The sequence below is a fragment of the Heliangelus exortis genome, chromosome 3, assembly GCF_036169615.1.
Source record: "Heliangelus exortis chromosome 3, bHelExo1.hap1, whole genome shotgun sequence".
NCBI lineage: Eukaryota > Metazoa > Chordata > Aves > Apodiformes > Trochilidae > Heliangelus > Heliangelus exortis.
Genome location: NC_092424.1, coordinates 57,685,190 through 57,705,844, shown reverse-complemented (window position 1 = coordinate 57,705,844; position 20,655 = coordinate 57,685,190). Strand labels below are relative to the sequence as shown.

Below are 20,655 nucleotides of genomic sequence, written 5' to 3'. Positions count from 1 at the left end.
TTGCCAGTTCTGCCTCACTGAAGTGTTGATTCTCACAGTACAAATGCCAAAACCAGGTGCAATAGCAGCCAAAGAAGCCACCATTCGTTTGATACCATATTTTATTATCAAGAACGACATTCAACAGAAGATAAACTATTCTTCCCTGCATTTAAAGAAAAGGCTTAAACTAAGACTTAAAATTTCAATCCTTTTTTTTTCCATCCTTTTTCATTTTTGGCCTTAAATGAAATCTCCAACTTAAAACAGAAGCTAAACCTTAAATGAAATCTCCAACTTAAAACAGAAGCTAAACCTTACTGGCTATTTCTTTGCTCTGTTTCTAGCTGTAAGTGACCCCGTACTGATTTTCTAGTAGAGAGGTTAGAGGTAACATGAAGAAAAGTTTTAAGCAGACCAGGAGAAGCAAGGTGAGTTTTCTGTCACAGATCGAGTCCTGCTTCAACTGTGCAAGAAAATGAAAATATAAATAGAAGTAAATATTTCAAACAAATTTTATTTGGTACTTACATGCTATATATAGGTTTAAAGAAAAACTACATATTTTGGACACTTCAAAATATTGTGGCTATGTACATGGAAAACTAAAGAAAGCAAGAAAGGAACCCATTTTATGTCACTGTGTCACAAGCTACTATTGAAAGCATTCTGACTGAATGGCTGTTTTTTCCCTTCCATATATAATTTCTGGCACATGAAGTCTCTTTTTCAGTGCATTTCCATTACTTCTATCCCATCTCCTGTATAAGATGAACACTTGAGAGCAGCAGTAAGTGATTTCTTCAAAAAATTCTTCAGCTTTTGTCTCGGAGGATTTCTCCTGCCAGCACAGACTTTCTGCACAGCCTCCTACAGGCCTAGCTCAGTGCTCACTAAAGACAAATGCAGGAATCTTAATGGTACATTCTCTGGTAGCATAAAGTGAAACCCCAGAAACCTTCATTTCCTTAGCCAAGAATCTTCTCACTAACTATGCAGCAAGCCTGGGTGGGTGCTTTAAACTTAAATACCAGGAGTGAGCTCTACCTGCAACAGCATTGTTTATCAAAGCACAAAAAAAGTGCAAGATTTTACAGTTCTGCCCAATAGCAACCAAAAGTGAGGGATGAAATAATGACAGTAGAAATCAGCATCAAACCAAAGAGGAAGCAACCTGCATTGCTCTTTTTACCACTCAAATTGTACTGCTCTATAAAAATCACACACTACATAAAAAAGCACAAAGACCATTTTCCATTTGCTCTGAAACGAGCAAAACCAAAAAATTCCCAAACCTGCTTTGTCATCCAAAAATGAAATACTTCAGGTTTCACACAGTCTTCAGTAGTCTAATAAGGCAAAGGAAAAGTCTTCCATTGTTTGGAACAGCAGCAATTTACAGGATTCAGAACAAGATATTTCCTCGTGTGTGTGTGCACATAGGTGCACATATGCATACACATCTTCTATAGTATTGTGAACATGGATGTAAGAAAAAGAAAATATCAATTTTTCAGTATCATTTTACCATTTTTCTAATTTATTCAAATAAATGATTTCTGTACTGAACAAAATTCATAAATACATCATCTAGGAGAACAATAGGTTTATCCTCTTGTCCGTGAAAAAATAATGCTTTCAATTTTTCACATTTTAAAACCTGCTTTTTTTGCGTTTTTAGAGAAAATGCAAGAAGATCATAGTGACATCTCAATTTACAGAATGTCCCTGTAGGAATTACATTTACAAGAACCTGATACAGAAGCCTATACTTTGCCCCCATAATTAGAGTTCTCTGCAATAATATTTAAACCAACAGGTTTAAATAATACACCCCATTAACTCTACTTGTAGAGCAATGAGGTATTTATTTTTCAAGTATTAGAACCACAAAGTGTAAAAGATTCTTTGCCAATTTTACAATTATGCCTTTTAAACCAACACCCACCTTTTTTAAAAAAGAATCAGTCCCACCACCCAATCAGACCATTGCTTTCAGATTCCAGTGTCTTGTGTCTTAAGGAATGCAGAAACATCCATTTACTAACAGAAAAAGCTTGTTGGAAAAAGCCATATTAAGTAATGCACGTGAAGCATGATTTTTCTAGTGAAAGCTATTGGAAAGGTGATCCAAGTCTATTCCCATCATTTCTTCTGCTGGTTTTACTAAAGTCCTTCCAAAAAGATATTAAAGATACAAAACTGGAGAGAGAAAATAAAACACGCCTTCATAGCATAGAAGAAACTCCACAGACTGCAGAGATGCTCATATCACCTTTGGTTCTTCAGAAGAAACAATCAGATCACTTCTATAACAGAAGGTATAAAAAATGACAGGTCAGCAAAGAGTGACAGTGCTTACTTCAAAATGCATTTATGCGATTACTTTATTGTCAAATCATTTCCCTTACATTTTCTAGCCACGGAAAAAGAAAATGGCATTCCAGTTGGCTAAATTATTATTTGTTTACCTAATATCCTTTAAAATGTGTCAAGTAATTCAGAAAAACCAAGTGTGGGGCAAACATCCCTCAGGATTAATGTCATCAGGGACCTGATGAGGAAAGTACATCTGGAATTTACACAGGAGGCAGGGAGCAGCTCCCTGTTCCCAATGTGGGTATCGGATACCACACCTGCAGAACTGGAACACGATTGCTGATGGTAACTGGGAGCAGCATTTGTCACCGTTATCCTTTCCCTTTGAGAGCACAGGGCAAACATTTTCAAGCAACTTCACATGGCAGAAAGTGACAAGGCACAAATCCCCTCAAACAAATGATAAATCCTCACCATAATTTGCACAACATCTGAATGTACTTGGCATGCCTAGCTTTATAAAGAGGAGATATGCTCCTTTCCTCAAATAATACGGGGTTTAAAAATGTGTAAGTAGCTTATATCAATTAAGAGCTCTGGGTCCTCTGTCAATTACAACACATTACAAGTGTTAATGAACCAAGGCAAACCTACCTGCTGTTTGATGTGTTTGAACACTATCTACCTGAGGCAAGAGAGTCCCCTTATCTTCAAAGGCTAGAATTGGATTCAAAGGAATTTCAGGACTATTGCTTCCATCATTGTTCATGGCATCCAGCCGGGATGGTTTAGAACCAACAGGCAGGTTTATAATCTCTTCAAAGTTATCATTCTGCATAGACATTCCATTTTCGTTTGCATTTTTCTCTGGGTTGAGATTGCTGAAAGAGAAAAGTGAGTATTTCCTCATACAGTTCATCTGGAACAGAAATTTAGTCCTTCTCAAAGCAATATTGCAAATGGAAGACTATGCATTAAACCAGAGCATTCTTTCAGCCAGCAAAACCGAATCTGTTCTTCTACTACAGAAGAAAAAAAAACTCTTTGCAGCCAAGTGCTTGATTTGCCTTCTGTCAAACTCACTGGATATTTGCTACATTTGGCCACATGATGGGCAGAAGGGTAGAGAGCTATATGGACACTGCAGTTCTTAGAAGTGACTCCAATGAGAAGCAGCAAGAAAGCTCCTGCAGCACCACAACTGCTCTCTTGAGCCACCCACCTAATGAATCTTACAACCACTGCCAGCTATTTCAGTTCTCATAAGCTTTGCCATACCCATCCTCTTATTGCAAATCAATGTAATTGTCCTTAGATAAGATCACTGTAATCTTTGTAATTCCTTGGATCACCTCCTGCTTCCAGTTTTGGAGCAGCCTCTTCTACCTGTCACTCAGCCAGAGAAAAAACTCCCTTACCTTCACAGTTTCTTTTCAGTCCCTCCCTCCCTTGCAAGTTCTTAGGATTTTTTTCCAAGGCACAACATAACTCCTCCTGTTCATCATGCCCAAGCCAAAAAAACCCCAAAAAACCCCAACAAACCCATCACCTTCCAGCATCCCCCATGCCAGTCTTCACTTCCTTTTCTCATCTCCCACTTGACAGATGCCTTATGAGCAAACTCCTGTACATCTCCCCCACTTGGCAGCAGTGCAGGTACAAACAGGCTCTCCAATTACATGTACTCTCCTCAGGAGACACATGATTATGGCTCACAGTCTTGCCCCTCCCCTCCCAACCCTTTTATTAGGCATTGTATTGTCAAATCCTGCTGTCTTTGCAGAAGACATGCACTGTCTTGCCAGAGGGGAGTAACTAAGGTTCTACTTTAGTGAACAGGATGACAGTAATGGGACCAGAAGCTCCTCAAGAAAGAGCAAATACTCAGCTGACAGTCAAAGATCATTTGAACTTCTACAGGTGCCTCTTAAGGGTCTCAGCAGTTAGATCCTGACAGTCTTGGGTACCTATTCCCTATTCAGACCACAACTATCCAAGCTGTTTGGAAATCCTACAGGCACAAAGGCTCAGATTTTAACTAGGCTATCAGTTTCCTTAGGCCATTTCTGAGCAGGTAGGTTGGTTCCACAGCCTGATTTTCTTCTGACAGTATATTTACTAGTCTTAAAAATTAACCAACTAAATAAAACCTGCTTGTAATTGGCATATGCTTTCCTTTAATTTGCTGGCGTCTTAATTTTGTTCTTCAAAATCAGTAGCAGAATCCTTTTACAGTACTTTCCAAAAGACAGAAAATAATTATTGCTCTTTGAAAGTTTCCAAAGTACAGATTTCCTGTGAGAATCACATACTGGTTTTCATATAAAGCCTTTCCCCGTTTTTCAAATCATCAATAGTTCTTTTTAAGAAAGATGCTCCCATTTTTTTCATCTGTGGATATGCTGAGTGAATTGCAAAGTGAAAAGTATGTTTCACTGCACTGAGTTTGAGAGCAGGCACAGAAATCACACTGGCTGCCTGGGAGAGGTCACAAGTCACATCACCCTCTTGTGCCAGAGATCTGAGTCTGTTGGGTGAGGAGCAGAATCTGTGAAATACTTTAGGACTAATAAAACCTGCTCTACAATGTATAGTTAGTAGGTCATTATTCACTACAAGGCATCCTATTACTCATTTCATCCCGATCTACTAGGAATGACCTTGCCAGAGCTCGGATAACATGGCAAGTTATATAAATGAAACAGCATAGTACTTCAACAAGGAAGAGGATTCTTCTGCAAACAGATATTAATGTTTCTATCTGATTGATCATCTGACTTCATAGACAAACAGTTCTTCATATTTATTTTTCGTTGCACTGCCAGTATTATATTGTACTAGAGCAGATTCATAGACCTAAAAGATGTCTTTCAGACAGAGGGGTTTATACAATCATAAAGGGGCTACAGAAGAAGAAACCATTACTATGAATCTTCTATATTTAATGCTATAAAGTCCTCTATATTTTATGCTCTTTGCTCTGCCAGATTACTAGGGGAGTAAATTTAGAAGAAACAAAGGGAAAAACAGAACTGTGGAATTAATTCCACTTGACATTGTAGAGGCCATAAGCTCAAAAGGAGATTAGACAAATTCCCAGGAGATTGGTCTACCCTCCAGCTTCTGGTAATTAGCAGCTTAGGGACCACTGGAGCCTATGGTTGCCTTTGGATCACAATACTCAGTAACCCTTCATGGACCAGAGGATCTCCTGGTACTTCCTTTTTAACTCCACTCTCTCCCTATCTGACTGTTACAGGCAATTAAAGCAGAGACTACAAAAAAGTAATGTTTTTTTGACCTGCTACAGCTGTTCTTACTGTCTTATGTTACATTCTTAGCAATGTCTCCGTCCAGCACAACACTGTGGACACCCTTTTCAGGCATAAAATACTGCAGGTATGTTTGTAAGAACTGGATGATTTTGGCAGTGTAAAATATCCCATAACTGTGGCTGTAGCACACCTACATATTCATTATGATAAAAAAGTGGTTGGTTGATTTATTCAGAGTGCTTCCGAATCAGAGCAGTCTTGCAAGCATCTGAAGGACAGCCTCATGGCAGCTAAAAAACCCCACGTACTTGCAGCTTTGCATTTTGAACTGGACATATCCATATTAACCAGATAGGCAAGAAGAAGCAGAGAGAAGAGCAGCTAATTTAACTAAAGGAACTGGGACATCAAAAAAGATAAAAACTACTGAAAACTACATCTGACACAGGTGATTTTAGTCAAAGTTCTATGTAGACATCATCTGTATGAGAAAGAATTTGAAGAGGGTAAAAAGAAGAAAAAAAAATCATCAGAATTTAGTATGTCTGTTTTTCTGGCCATCCATCTGCAAACAAATTAAAAAAATAAAATACTGATTTGTATGACTTTGGAGTGTGCCAAAATACCTCCACACCTGCTATTCCTGATCTGAAAAGACAATATTGTTCATCTCATTTTCTGACATTATTTTAGTGGAGATTTCACCAATAGACATTAGGAGCAAAACGGATTCCAGACTTTTGGATTATTGAGATAATGCACTGTTTAATTTTAATCCACAGAGAGAAAAGCAGGGAAACTGCACTCTAGTGAGAGTTGTCCCTGTCCATGCAATGGGGTTGGAACGAGATGATCTTAAGGTCCTTTCCAATCCAAAGCATTCTCTGATTCTGTGTTTCTATGGCATCAGCTGGCACTGAGGAGCTGAAGGCTTAAAGAAGGGAAGGTGATGCTAAAGCAAATTTCAAGTGTGCTGTCCTACAGGCTGAGCAATGAACACTGCATAAGAATTTGAACTCAGTAATGTTCTTTCTCAGGGACAAGATACTGAGGTGTTCAACTTGTTTAACTGTATGTTTCTAAAAACTGGTTATCTAGTCTACTCACATCCATTTCCCTTTATACAGGATGCAGATGCACAGATGAGCTGAACTGCTCTCACTGATGCAGGGATTTTTAGGAATACAGCACAGGGGGAAAAAATGGAATTACAGAATAAGTGTCATAAGGAAAATATTGTCAACATAAACCACTGTACTGAAATAACTTTCTGAGAAATAGACAGGATCTAACTCGGGTAAGGAACTGGAAAGCAGAGAACAAGCAGTAATCTGCAAGCAGGAGATGGATTTAGCAGATGTACTGGTTATCCAACACCAAGTATCATTGTGTTTCTTACAGGATTTACTGTTCAGTAAAACACGAACAAATCTCATTGGAATGTTTATAATTTATAATAACTTCGAAAGTACCTGTTGTAAACTATTTTCAAACAATGGTTTCAAACTAATTTTTCCATCTGTTGGACCCTGCCTGCCCCCCCAAAACCCCAGAATCTAGCCAGAAAGTGCCAGACCATTTATACTATTGTAGCATCCATGAGCTACCAGTTGTCATGGTAATTCTAGATACTTTACTTCCTGGAAAATTTCCATGGTCCACCCATTTAAAAATATATTTAGTGTTGCCCTTTCCATCATACACCTGTATGAGAAATGTCTTTATTTAAGTTCTATTGTTAGGCTTGTAGATCAAATATAAGGTAATGCCCTGCACCCCCCAATAATTCATTATTCTTCATTAGCAGTTAAGCATTAAATTGTTTAAGCCCATTTACTTGCAGAGAAGATCCTTAGAGCAAGCAAAATCAGAACCCTTGCAGCACGATGTGTTCATTTTCAGACATGTCATTTTAACTTAAGACAACTATGAAAAAAGAAGTTGTTTCTATGAACTGGGTATTCAGGTAAGACTTATTTGAAAACCTGGAGTGCTAACATGGCAACACTGCTCAATTCACGAGCAAATATATCTATTGTCTTTCACGGTGCAAAGTGAAAAAACTTTAAGGAAAATTGATTAATTTGTTTAAAACACAGGAGTAGGAATACTAATAAAATTTTTTGCAAACTATTAGATGATTGCACTATTCCATCATCTCTAATAGGTGTTTTATTAGTAAAACTAACAATTGTTGTCAATAGATTTAAGGTAAACAATGCAGCAGATCACAGCATTTTCATTGAGGCTTATGAAGATCAATTGTCTTGGAAAGCTAGTGAAGTTTCTGTACAACAGGACCTGAATTGCTGATCAAAAGCAACAACAGAGAATGGTGAATTATCTAATTCTATTGCCTTCACTCTGCCAGAATTGTTTTGATTTTTCTCAGCTGCAATGTTCTTATGGTCAGAGAAGCAAGCAGGCTATTTCCAGCTGAATCCCCACCACAAATGATGGGGAGACATGATGGGGAGGAACAGGGATGGAGGTTCAGCACAGCAAGCTGTCAGGCAGCTTCTTTTCATGCCCCAGAGTAGAACTCCTTGCCTCCATGCAAACCTCTAGCTTTCCAAGTGACCCTTCTTCAACACTACTGGTCCCAGGGACAGAGCACCTGCAATGCCTGGGGAGCAACCCCGACTACAGGCATTTTGACCCCAAATTCTGGGTTTGGTCACTGAATACCAAGCACAAGTCCTCTTGAAAGGCACACTGATAAGATCCTAGTGCTGTACAAAACAGGCCCACCAACACTTATGCTTCCTATGCTTCCTAAATATTAGGAGGAGAATGAGACTGATTGTTGCTCTAAGCCTTAAGAAGACTCTTTTCCTTCACTCCCTCTTCTTCCTTATACAAGCACATGCCACTAGATTTTTGCCCTGGGCAAATTTTTTTTAGGTTCTGGCCAGAAATCTGAGCTATCTTGCCCTTAAAACATGCTCAAGCCTTTTCCAGATAAAACTCAAATCTTTCCTTGGACTGGAATGAGGTACTCACATAAGGGACCATTTCCACCTGTTGCTGGTGTTTGTGCTACGACCTCAGGTACATCCAGGTGCCAGACAACTCCTGCACATGAGAAGCAGTAGCAGTGGTGTTGGAACCTATGGCTTCTATGGTGGGACAAAATCTATGCTGCTATGTATTTATTCCTTATGACAGGTTTTCAGGCCACCTGGGCTGAGCTTACACTGGGATGCTACCAAGTGCTTCAGCCTTTGCCTTCTCAGTCAGTGTAGATCTACCTCTAGAGTCCCTCTGCACACTAAGGGGGCATTCCAGTTCCCCCTTCCACAGCCTTATACACACTTCCTCCTTTTGTTGCTGTTCTTCAGTCTCATTTATTCTTTCTTCATTTTGACCATTCTGAGGCTCCTTCCACACAGAATATAATGCTCCATGACAGCATTCACTAGCATGGCACATTTTATATTACAACCATCAAGGTGCAGATAAGGCTGGGAGCAATTAACATTTAATAGCTGCCCAAGACAGTTAAGGGGTGGACCTGTGCAGCTCACACACTGCAGTGTCACTGACAGAACTTCTCTCAGCAGGAGCCTCTTTGTTGGCATGACAGCAGGCTAAGATCCCCCAGGCATATGGAGGGACTGAGAGAGGGCAAATTCTTCCTTCAATTAGTGCCAATCACACCCCAATGTATACTGCCCATTACACACTACACGACTGCTTCCCATATTCAGTTTTTTCCATGCATATTATGGCACTAACTGCATAAAACATGAAAGGACTACAGGACTGTTTGGCTTCTGAATTGCTAAAAACTGAAATAGCTGACAGCTCATGCTTATGTAACAGATTTCACTTGATTCAATGCTGAGGTTACAAGCATTTCAACAATTTCTCCAAGTCTGAGTGACTTGCTTCATGACTACAGAAAGCTCCCAGAGTTAAATATCTGTCTCTGCAAATTCTCCTTACAGAGGACAAAAGGTTTTTTTTTAAAATGCAAAGTCAAAATGAGCAGTTCCATAACTCATGCAAGGGGCTTTTGCATAGTAAGCAAAACCAGCAAATTTTTCAAGCAGTTCAGAAATCGAAACATCTGGGCTGAAAGTACAGTGTTTAGTATTGAACAAGAAAACTAGCACTATGGATCAAGAGTGGGTTTTATGATGCTTAATTCATGGAAAAAACAGAAAAATCTGCCCTTTCCGTTCAGTTTCAGCTGATGTAACAACTGCAGGCAAACAAGACACTGTTTCAAGCACTGCAAAGGACATTCTGCATTTTTACAAAATTCTTCCCTATCAGTTGGCAAAAATGGGTTAGTGCTAAGTGAAAGATGATAAAGTTCTTTTCAGGAAAAGAGCAAAATAAACAGGAAACAAGGCAGATGGAACAGCTGTCTATTAATTAATACAACCATCTGAAAACAATTTATTAGTCTAGTAACCCTCATCCTCTAAACATCCTACAATACTTGGTAATGTTCTTACCTGTCCATGGTTACAGGGGCTTGATGTGAAACAATCATATGTGTACAGGTGACAGGGGTCCCATTGTGTGGAGATTGTGTTGCCTGCTGAAGCTGAGGTCCTCCTGCAGGTTCCAAGGGAGATGCAGGACTGGTTATGGCTAGAGAGAGAGAAAAAAAGGTTTTAATAAAACCAAGAGGTATCATCTACCTGCAGATGAGGATAAAATATTTCCTATAAAAGACAGCCCAGTCAAAACAAGTGACAGCTTTAAAATACAGAGTTCCCATGCCCCTCCCCATCTTTGTCAACTTTTTTGGCACACAAGTCCAGTTTCTGCCTGATGTAAATGCCACAGATTTCAAAGATATAGATTTATGTATAATTATATACACAGTTCCAAAACATAAGCCAATGGTTACAATAGGCTGATATCTGACAGAACATGCTGTTGGCAATTTGTAGCTAGCAATAGTTAATGGAATAGGGGGCACACTGGGACATAATCAATTCCATACACCGGTATTACTTGGTTCCCACGTTGATCGCTGGCTGTAACCCAAAAGGAAATCAAGAGGAAAAAATCTCCATGGGAAAGATGTTTCCTTTAACAAGCATAAAATCACAGCTATGAAAGCCTATAGAGAGCAACAGAAAATTAGAACACCCTTGTGCCTCATCTAAAGACGTTATCATAGATGCTATTTCCCTGTCTCAGGATGGGGCTACAGCCCTCTGCATTGTGCCTCCGTTCACACAAACTCACATACAGCTCAGTAAAAGGAAGCAATTGCACCCCACCGTATCACCCATGTGTTAGAAGAATGGCAAGGACACTGTAGTATTCATAGGCTTATCACAGTCACCCAAAACCTCATCTGAGGAGACTTTCTTTCAGGTGGTCTTGTTATGCTATGCTTTAAATGCATGGGCTGAATGTCTTAGTCTGATCTTTGGCAACTTTTTACATGGAAGATGTAAGCAATGCATAAGTGGAACAAAAGGAAAATGCATTGGCTTTAACATTTAAATGAGAAGAGCAGAAGAAACAAGATGAAGAAAAGCAGTTATCTGCTATTTTGAAGCAGAAGCCAAGCAGATGACAAAAAGGTGATGGATTTTGTTCCATTGTGTAAACTGGCCATTCCCACAAAGGTGTTTTGGCAAAAAGTAGGACTGAAAAAAAAAGACAAATCCCCATTTGTGTATGGTTTGAATTCTATCTGTTAGAGAATAATACTAATAACAGAGCATAAAGTTGGCTGAAACACATTCATTCATACCTTTAATGCAACAGCACATCTAGATAAACCAAAGCAAAGTAGTAGAACAGCCTTGAAGGAGAGGACAGTTTTATCTTTATCCAGTCACCCATAGACTTCAGGCTTCCCTTGGGCCTGGGGAAATGGAGGTCCAAATTCTCATATGCCTTAGAAAACTGCCTACTTGTATTCTACTTTGGGCAGGAAAGTGCTAGCCATGGGTTTATAGAACCACCTCTGAGTTTCAAGAATTATCTAAATGGTTTGTAGCACCTTCAACAGTGCCCACAGCAAAAGATGTCATCTCAGAAGCATTCTGCATTAGCAGTTCCCAAACTTTTTTTTCTTTTCCCTCCTAAGAGAATGTGTAAACAAATAACTTCCACACATGAAGAAATCTGTGTCAAAAAGGTTTCCCAGAAGTGCTAATAATAGCATTCACTGTAAACAGAGAAGGAAAAAAGAAAAGAAAAAAAATTAGAAAAGGGAAAAAAAAAAAGAAAAAAGAAAGAAAAACAAAGAAAAAAGAGGAGTACGCGCAGTCAGTACTGTTATTTGTCCTCCATGTTACTCAACTCAAACACTGATGAGAAATAAAGATGTGTCATTTGATGCGTTATTCTACAATAAAACAAGCCACTGGATAGCAGTATATTTGAGCAGCACTAATTCAAACTTGATGATTGTTGAATATGGGCTACATTTGGTCACTTCCTTCATTGTGAGTATTAAAATCTTAGACAGCATTTTAATGATCCAGGGAAAAAAAAAAGATAGAAGGAATGGAATAGAAGCCAAGACTGAAAGTATTGCTGGAACAGGAAGACTAAGCTTTTGTATAGGAGCTGAATTTTGAATGAAATAGAAACTAAGACCAAGACCAGCAAGTGTGGATGAGAGAACTCACAGGGAGATGTTTGGATAAAGAAAAGTTTGTTTTGTCAACAGAGGTGAAATAATCTTTTAAGAAAATGGAATAAGTTGCACAGTATTCCAGTTGTGGTTGTTGCAGAAAGAAACTACAGGATCAGTTTCTTTTGTGGGCAGAATCAGAAAAGAACTTATTTCTTTTCCCTTTATAATTAACTAAACTGGGTGAGCAACTCCCTTTTGTTAAACACCAATGTGACAAACTGTCTAAAACAGCTGACTCATTCAGTAAAGTCCAATGACTTGTACAGAAAGGCTAAATAAATAATATTTGCTAAGACTTCAGTTATACTTCTCTCATGGTTTTCTTTACAGCAGTCAGTGTGCCATGTTTCAGAGCTGTATCTCAAATCATTGTGCTTAGTAGGTATTTGAGCTCAAGACATGGTTAAACACAATACCTGCTTCTCCAGTAATATTTGCCTTTGATATGTGTCCATTTTGCTGGTCATTGGCTTTCTGCAAAGGAAGCACAGTTTTGTAAATCAAAAATGGCACTAAAGAACTGAAGCATGCCCAGTGTTTACACGTGTAAAGTAACAGTACTGACCTTATCTACAGCTTCTACACGCCTAGTTCTCTTCATGATCTCCTCAAGCCTCTACAAGGAAATGTAAAGGGGTAAAACAATGTTTTCTGGCATTAATTCAAGCAATTGCAGTTTGGGAGAGATGCTTTTGTCATTTATCAGTTGCATCTGTTTATTGTAAAAAAGATGAATTGTTTATTCCTGTTTGCAATATTCCCTTCATTTTCACATCAGGCGACACAGATGAGGACTGCAGCTTTTCTGGGCACATTTATATCATGGATAACATCCTGCATCCGAGATGGAAGCAAACTTAAGGGAAATTGAATGACAGTTTCTCTGCATGTACATGAAAGGAAGAGTTACCTTCTTCCTTTCCAAGCGCTCTTGCTCTTCTCTCTGGAAATGCTTTTCACGTTCCAATCGGATCCGCTCTGCCTCTTCCCGCAGCCGAGCTTCCTCTTCTTTCTGAGGGGATGGCAGAAGAAAAAGAAATTACAAACAATTTACTATTGAAGGACAGTTTTACACTGATACCTGCTTATCTATGCATGTCTACAACACCCTAAAAAGACACTTTGGGGTTACCAAATCACCAATTATCTTTTTAGACTCAATTGCACACTTTTTGATTAATTTCCATGTTTCCCATGCCATGAAGAGATGTGTAACTACACAATGGACATCATATTTGGTTATGTGCCTGAAAGCACACCAGATGAAAAATGAGGAATACATTTCTTAACCTTCTCCATTAAAACAGCATCCCGGGAAGTATTCACAGCGTTCATGTTTCAAGTGGTGGATGTTTTTGAGAGTCAAACAAAAGCAGCAAAATATTTTATTGTTTGCTCAATGAGATCAAGGACAAACAGCCACAAGTACATTTGCACAAGTTTTCCACTCCTGCTTTCTTGATAAAGTGTAAAATTTGTCTGGAATATACTGTAGGAGCTCTTGCTCCCTGACAGTGACAATGTTATATGATGGAACTATTACAACAGTTCATTTTTTAAGGCTGTGGCTTCCAAAAAACACTTGGCCATGAGTACATATGTGTACTTGGTACTCATGCCCAGATGTACTTCTGTTTAGGATTTGAAAGTCAGCAGCATAAACTTTTTGAAAAAAAAAAACCACCCTGCAGTTTCTAAGCTATATTCAGTATAAATATATATAATATATATATATGTATATATAAAATATATATAATATATATAAATATATATAATATATATATAAATATATAATATATATAGTATATATAATCCTTTAAACATTTATTTTCAGATGCATGCATTTAATTATACACCAGAAGAAAACAATAAGTCCTATGAGGCACATGGAAGTGCTGAATTCTGAGGGTAAAGAAGTGTATGCACAAAGTAGGAGCATATGCAAGAAGGGAAGGATCTTATCCAAAATGCTTACCCCAGCCTCTCCTGAAACTGGTAAACCAACATTATGCCATCCCAAAAATGAGAGCACTTTAAACTTTTGATTTATTTACTCTTACCTATCTTGAGTAGCAGGTGAAGGTTCTCATGGACTTGATTAAAGTGATCAAAACCTATGCCTTCCCATTATACCCACGAAAAAGCAGTATTGGGGATATTTGGGATAGGATTAGAACTCAGCAGTGCTATGTCTCCAGCACTCTGAACAGTTATATTGGCAACTAAAATTTCTGTAACTGTGAGGAGGAGACACCATTCATTAAAATCCTCCAATACAACTCTTAATTTTTTTCATTGCAAATCAGTTTTTTCCCCCCCATCATCTATAAGGAATAGAAAAGGATTTGTTAAAAAAAAAACAACCCAAAAAACAAAACAAAACAAAACAAAAAAACCCCAAAAAACTCCTACACTGAAAAAATCCAAAACAAAACTGAACTCCCAACTACATATTTTCATCAAGAAGAAATATCTTTACTCTTTATTCCACCCTATGGAATGAACTCCGCCACAACCCTCTTCACTTTATGAAACACTTAAATTTTAGAGATCCAACTAATCTAGGTGCTGCATAAGAAATGCTGCTTCATCCACTTCCCTGCCAACCATACTGGCACAGAATTCCAGGAGGGGAGCATTACTTGTTTCTGAACACGCTCCATCTCCTCCTTCTCCCTCTGTTCTCTCTCTCCTGCCTGCCGCCGCAGCTCTGCTTCCTTCTCCCGCTCCTCCTCTGCCTCCTTTCGTTTTTTTTCTGCTTCCTGCCTGCGAGCTACTTCCTCTTCTCGGCGAGCTCTCTCTTCAGCTATCCTCTGTGATAGCTCCTCCTTCTTTTGCCTGCAATCATGAAACAAACGCAAGATATGTAAGTAAAAAAAAGGTGGGAAAAAACTCAAAGCAGAACCAAGACACCACTACTGCAGAACACCTGGATAAAGGCTGCACTGCTCTCTCGTTCATAAGAACACCAAAACACCAAACTAGCTAAAGCCAAGTCGTCTGTTCTGCTTCCAGCCGATGCTGAAGGTGAAGCCCTAGAGTAAAATTACTTCTCCAGCACATGCCTTGCTTCCACTGGTCTATGGTACTATCTGAATCAGAAAAGGTATCACTGACTCTAATGCATCTTGCAAACCACCTCTTTCTGTTATTACATTTGATTGTATTTTGAAATAGCATACAGCTTTGGCACCCACCTTATCTTGTGGCAATGACTTGAACTGAAAAGAAAAGAATATATAATGCTGCTGATTTCTGAACATTATCTCCTAACTTCACTTAATGCCCCCTCATTATTGTATTATGGGAATGAGTAACTTTTTCCCTCCACCTAAATTATTTAGGACTATGTAGCTTACCATATCCCCACTCAGGAAGAGAGGGCAGATGGCCTTTCCAGCTAAAGAATCCCCACTGGTTAGTAGATTTTCATATAGGAGGTGTCCTGCACTTGTGAACTTAATGTCTGTGTGCACTTATTTTCCTAGTTTTAATGAATTTACTATCTCAACAAATACAACAATCAACATTTAAGAAGTGGATTCACTGTGGATAGTTCAGAGTTACATATTTATTTTGTTCTCCTTTTTTTGTAACTCATAACTTAGTTTTTTGATCATACTCACTCGCTAATTTCATATACTCAACTCCAAACAAGATCTTGTCCACCAGAAATAACTAGGTCATAGACCACCACCACATAAATTAAGATTATTTTTTTACCTGTGTTCCTTTATGATTAGTGGTATCGAATTGCCACTTCCATTTTGTGTCTCAGCAATATAAGATGCATCTGAAAAACTTCACAGCTGCTTTATCTCATGAAGAGCAGCATTTTCTCACCGACCACAACTCATTTCAGGTCCTTTTATGAAGGCACTGAACAGAGACTGAAAACTCCTTTCACTGTGAAAGATAATTCTTTACCTTTTTTTTTTTTTTTGATCCTTCAGTCTTAGTATTTTTTCACCATATTGCTCTTATGCCACAGTAGTTTATTCTCTCTGAAGTCTCTTTTGAGGTGGACCATGATGTGAGCCTTTTGGAAATCCAGGATATTTTAACCGGCTCCGTGTTCCTGTGTTCAACAATGCTGTTCAAGAACTACACCAGCTACAGAGGCGTGGCCCCCTAAAAAGATGCTCAACTTGTATTGTAGCCAAAGGCATAAAGATCTAGTAAAAAATGAGATGCAAAAATCTGTTGCCGTCTGTTGGGGTTCTTGATTTTAAATAAGAAAAATCACAGCTGTTGAACACCTGAAGGTACCTCTCTGAAGGCAGAGATCTTACCACTCAAAGTAAGAGATGTTGTCCCAGTCACAGACTTAAAAAAAGCTGTGTATATTCCCTAGTTGGAATAAACCAGTAAAGCTTTTCTAATCTCTGAGGAAACAATTAATCTCTACAAGGATCTGCTCTCTCCTTCTGTTCTATTTTAAAGCACCATTTCAGATGAGTTTTAACCTTATAGAGCTGCTCAGGTTTGTATTGAGCCAATGAAAAAAGAAAAACAATAGGAAAATTCAGTTTTGGGGAGGAACTTGTGCCTGCTTGCACTTCAGTACTATGCTTCTTAGATCACAATATAACAAGAGAATATACACCAGAAGCTGCTAGGAGGCTGGTAAAAATACAGCTTGTCAACTGCAGAGGTCTGGAATCACCTTTCAAGCTCTTCTCTCTCCCTCCTTTCTTGCTCCTCCCGTTCGCGCTGCTCCCGGGCCAGGCGCCTCTTCTCCGCCAGCAGCCGTGTCGCCTCCTCAGGGTCAGTGGTACCTGCAGAGGGCTTTGTGGGGGCTGAAGGAAGAGCTGATGGAGCAGAAGGTATGGATGGGCTGGCTGCTGAAACACATGAGAAGGAAAACTAGCTTGTACAGACACAACCAAGATGATACTCCCTTGAAAGGAACAGAAAATAGTTTTAAATATGCTGTAAAAAATTTTCAACCTTATGTGGTTTTATAAATGATTCAGAGGAGGGAGAAATTTCTAGAGGGTATATAGGGTGTATAAAGTTCATATTCCTTAAGGAAAGTTTGTTTTTGCAGGACATGTGAAAGCAGTTCCAGTTGAAATGTTAAACCAACTTTTCTGTGAGAACAATAAAAGCTGAGAGGCGCTCAACAGTATTTATGCTGACTCAGCAAGTTCCAGCCATCAGATTTCTTAAGTTTGCCTGATTCTGTTCGGAGACCAGAAGTGAAACATCGTGATATTACATTTTCTTCTGTCTCGTAGTCTACATCTGAAGAGCAGAGCCAGAGTTTTTTGTGACAGGCCAGTCACTTTTGGTGACTAGGTGACCTGAAACATCAACTCTCTGAAGTGCTCTGCAATAAGGGCTGGACACAAACTTATCATCTGCAGTTACTCCCACTTGAGGCAGTTCATGAGACCAGGACACAGCTTCTTAACAAGCTTAACCACTATTGGTGAACTATGACTTGTGTTCAAAACTTAATGGTGTCTTCATGTAAGTTCTCCATCTGGGACCAGCCTTGGCCTCCTGGTAGAGAAGATGTTAGAGGTTTTTCTCAAGTTGAACACCAGTTCACATTTCTGTAAGTTTGCCTGGCATTCTTTAGCAGAGGTAAACACTGCCTCCACTGCATTTTTTCTTTAGAGGTCAGGGACCATTGCCAACACACATTAGCTGAAGGAATCATTCCCAAAGCAATCATATCTGCAAACAAACATGGATAGGGGAAGAATTTGAACTGTCCATGGAAAGAGATTCCAGTCCTGGGAAGTTGCATGTAAAAACAAGGCACAAGGAACAGCAAGGAGATTAAAAATAATCAACATTTCTAACCACCCTTTGGGATTTCACAGCGTTTTCCTCACCTCACTAACAACTTCCGAGAGGGGTTTTTCCTCCCTGATTCCTCCCCTTCTACACCTCTTCATGTTTACAAACACAAATTCAGCTGCTTTTTCTGGGCTTAATGCTCACATTTCCTGACCTCTCCACTCTCTACTCCTACAAAGTAAAAACTATGGAGGTCTTTCTATAACTGATTCAGGGCTTTGGATTCACTTTGAATTAAAATGATACACGTACACCAGTAATTTAAAGAGTTCCAGGTCCTGTTCTCTAGCCCTGAGGTAAGTTGGTAGTTTAGCATTGGACAGAATACTATTCTCTCACACTCCCAGAACATGCATTCAGTCCACACCTAGGGAACAATCAAGGCTTGGGCTAATTTCCCAGATGTAGCTGGAAACTGAGGAAATTCTGGGATGGTCATATAAAAAAGGTAAGTAATCTGATCAGTCTAAAGCACTGGAGACCTTTTGAGCTACGTCCCTTAAGTAGCCTTGGGGACAGAAGCTAAGAAAATGTGGGACTGCAATTATTACCTGAATGAGAAACATTCCAGAGAGCCTTTGCAATAGTTACACAATATAAATGACAGAGTTCCTGTGTCTCAGCCATTTTTAGTTTACTAACAAGGGCCAAGGAAGGGCTGTTCCTCCTGAAGGGACCACAGCTTTGTGCTGCCTGGGGCTCCCTTTACACCTCAGGTGCTGAAGCTGGCAGTGTATCAAGCAGCCTGTTTAATGCACACCTGCCCTGCTGTTAGAAAAGATGACAGCTTGCACAGCTACACCCAAAATACCTTTAAAAATTCATTGGCCATGTGGAATTCAACTGCAAATACTTGAATAGCTCCATCATTGATCACCACCTGCTGACATCCTGGCTCCTGTGACTACACAGCTAGCAGGTACCTGAACCAGAGAGGTTAGAGGCCAGTTCACTTAACTGGTAGACATCAGCTATGTTCACCTGCAACACAGACCTAGAACATATCAGCAGTAATGTTCCTCTGTCTCCAAATGCTGAAGTTGCCCATCTCCAGATTCTTTCATTCAGCCACTGACTACGTATCTGTAGTTTAGGCCTTCATATGCCATACAAAGACTGTCTTCTAACCTTACCTGTAAAATTCTTAGCCTGAGGTCTCAGTCTTTGGTCTCAACCACCACTTCCTTTGGCTTTGGCTTAAAGTGCTGCTCACCACTTTGACTACAGTATCCTTCTCTTATACCCCCCTCCACTACTTCTTTCTTTGCCATGAATGCAAGCTACTTCAATTTTGAGTATCTTTATCACTCATAATCTGTTTCCATACCAAGTGGCCTTGTATGTACCTATCATCCTTCATACACTTTATGATCCTATGATCCTTATTTTTATTTTGTGTGTACATCCTTTTCTTCCTTGCTGTTTTTTAGGGTTGGTGTGATTTGGGTTTTTCTTGCTTATTCAGTTTTAGGATTTTTTTTGATAACTAATTTTCCCTGAAAAATTATGCCTGTTCCTCTTTACTCTTCTCCTTAGTTCTCCTCTGCATTCCACTTTATCCTGCTAATCTCTCTCATGATGTGGTACTCTTGCAATTTTACAAGTAAGCTGGTAGTGTTGTCAGCACCACTCTACTGAGTGTCTAGCAGAGCTGGAAATTCTCACTTCTCACACTACTTTATGTAATGGCTTCCTGTACCATTAGTCTTTAGATGATACTTACTCTACTTCAACTGTTTGAAAAGAAGCTGTGTCATGATCTGAGGGACAAAATCCCAGTCCAAAATGGCAGCAAAGAGAGTGATGAAGCCACCCTTTGGGAGGCAGGGCTGCGTGTTGTTTTGACTGTTACAAGCAGGAGAGCTTCAACTTGTTTACACTTTCCTCATAATAAACATAAATGTGCAGAAATCTTCTGAAGAATTTAGATTAACAGTTGATAGAAAACTACCAAAAGCTATGTTGTTTCAGAGAAAGGGAGAGAAAAACATAAAAGACTCTCAGAATTCCTTAACCTGAAAGAGCATCTCTCCTTACCTTGGGTGAGCTCTGCCTGGACACTGAGCTCTTCCTGATTTGCAGTTTCTCCAGCATCTGCTGAAGTTGCTTTACTCTCTTCTGTCCTCTCCTCGCTGGCTTTTTCAGCCTCCTTTTCTGGTCTTTTCTTCTCATTCTCTGGTTTGACCTCTTTTTTGACAGGCCGGATGTTGCCAGGAGAAGGAGGACGTGCCTGAGCAGAGGAAACTTTAGAGGGGCCAGGTGGGGAAGTTATCTGCTTGGGTGTGCCAGGCAAAACAGGCAAAGACTTCGACGCACGCCTGCGTAACCACAAAGAGCAACAATCACTATCAAGACATTTTCTGCTGGACACCACCTACATATCACTTCTACAACTAAAATTGTTAAAAAAAACCCCAACTTCTTTTTTTCTCTGTTAGCAAGCAGGAATGCTGGAGCAACTGATTAGCTTTCATGCAAAATGCTTCTCTGTCTGTAGTGAGCACTGAGCCCAGCAAAGAGGGCAGAAACCAGGGAACTTCCTCCTTCTTCCCTTTTCTCAAAGCAATAGTAGTATTTTTATAAAAGTGGGACTTTTTTCCTTTATTGCAGAGAGAAAATATCTACTCCACCAAATAAGTCTGCAGTGTT

The 20,655-nt window shown here is 39.4% G+C and overlaps 1 protein-coding gene across 20 annotated transcripts in view; it reads right to left on the bottom strand.

Annotated features, from left to right (window-relative positions):
• Positions 1–476: 476 nt before the first annotated feature.
• MAP7 (microtubule associated protein 7) overlaps positions 477–20,655 on the bottom strand; it is a 125,027-nt gene continuing 104,848 nt past the window's right edge. For 14 of the 20 annotated variants that reach the window (XM_071740823.1, XM_071740818.1, XM_071740820.1 and 11 more), the window contains 9 exons: positions 20,044–20,324; positions 16,862–17,039; positions 14,838–15,033; positions 13,106–13,207; positions 12,761–12,811; positions 12,612–12,669; positions 10,040–10,178; positions 2,953–3,179; positions 477–2,288 (listed from right to left, as the gene is read on the bottom strand). In XM_071740823.1, coding sequence (XP_071596924.1) covers positions 2,278–2,288; positions 2,953–3,179; positions 10,040–10,178; positions 12,612–12,669; positions 12,761–12,811; positions 13,106–13,207; positions 14,838–15,033; positions 16,862–17,039; positions 20,044–20,324 — 1,243 coding nt within the window. In that variant the 3' untranslated portion in view covers positions 477–2,277. The remainder of the gene's footprint in view (positions 2,289–2,952; positions 3,180–10,039; positions 10,179–12,611; positions 12,670–12,760; positions 12,812–13,105; positions 13,208–14,837; positions 15,034–16,861; positions 17,040–20,043; positions 20,325–20,655) is intronic. The other 6 variants (XM_071740819.1, XM_071740824.1, XM_071740831.1 and 3 more) reach the window with 1 other exon arrangement.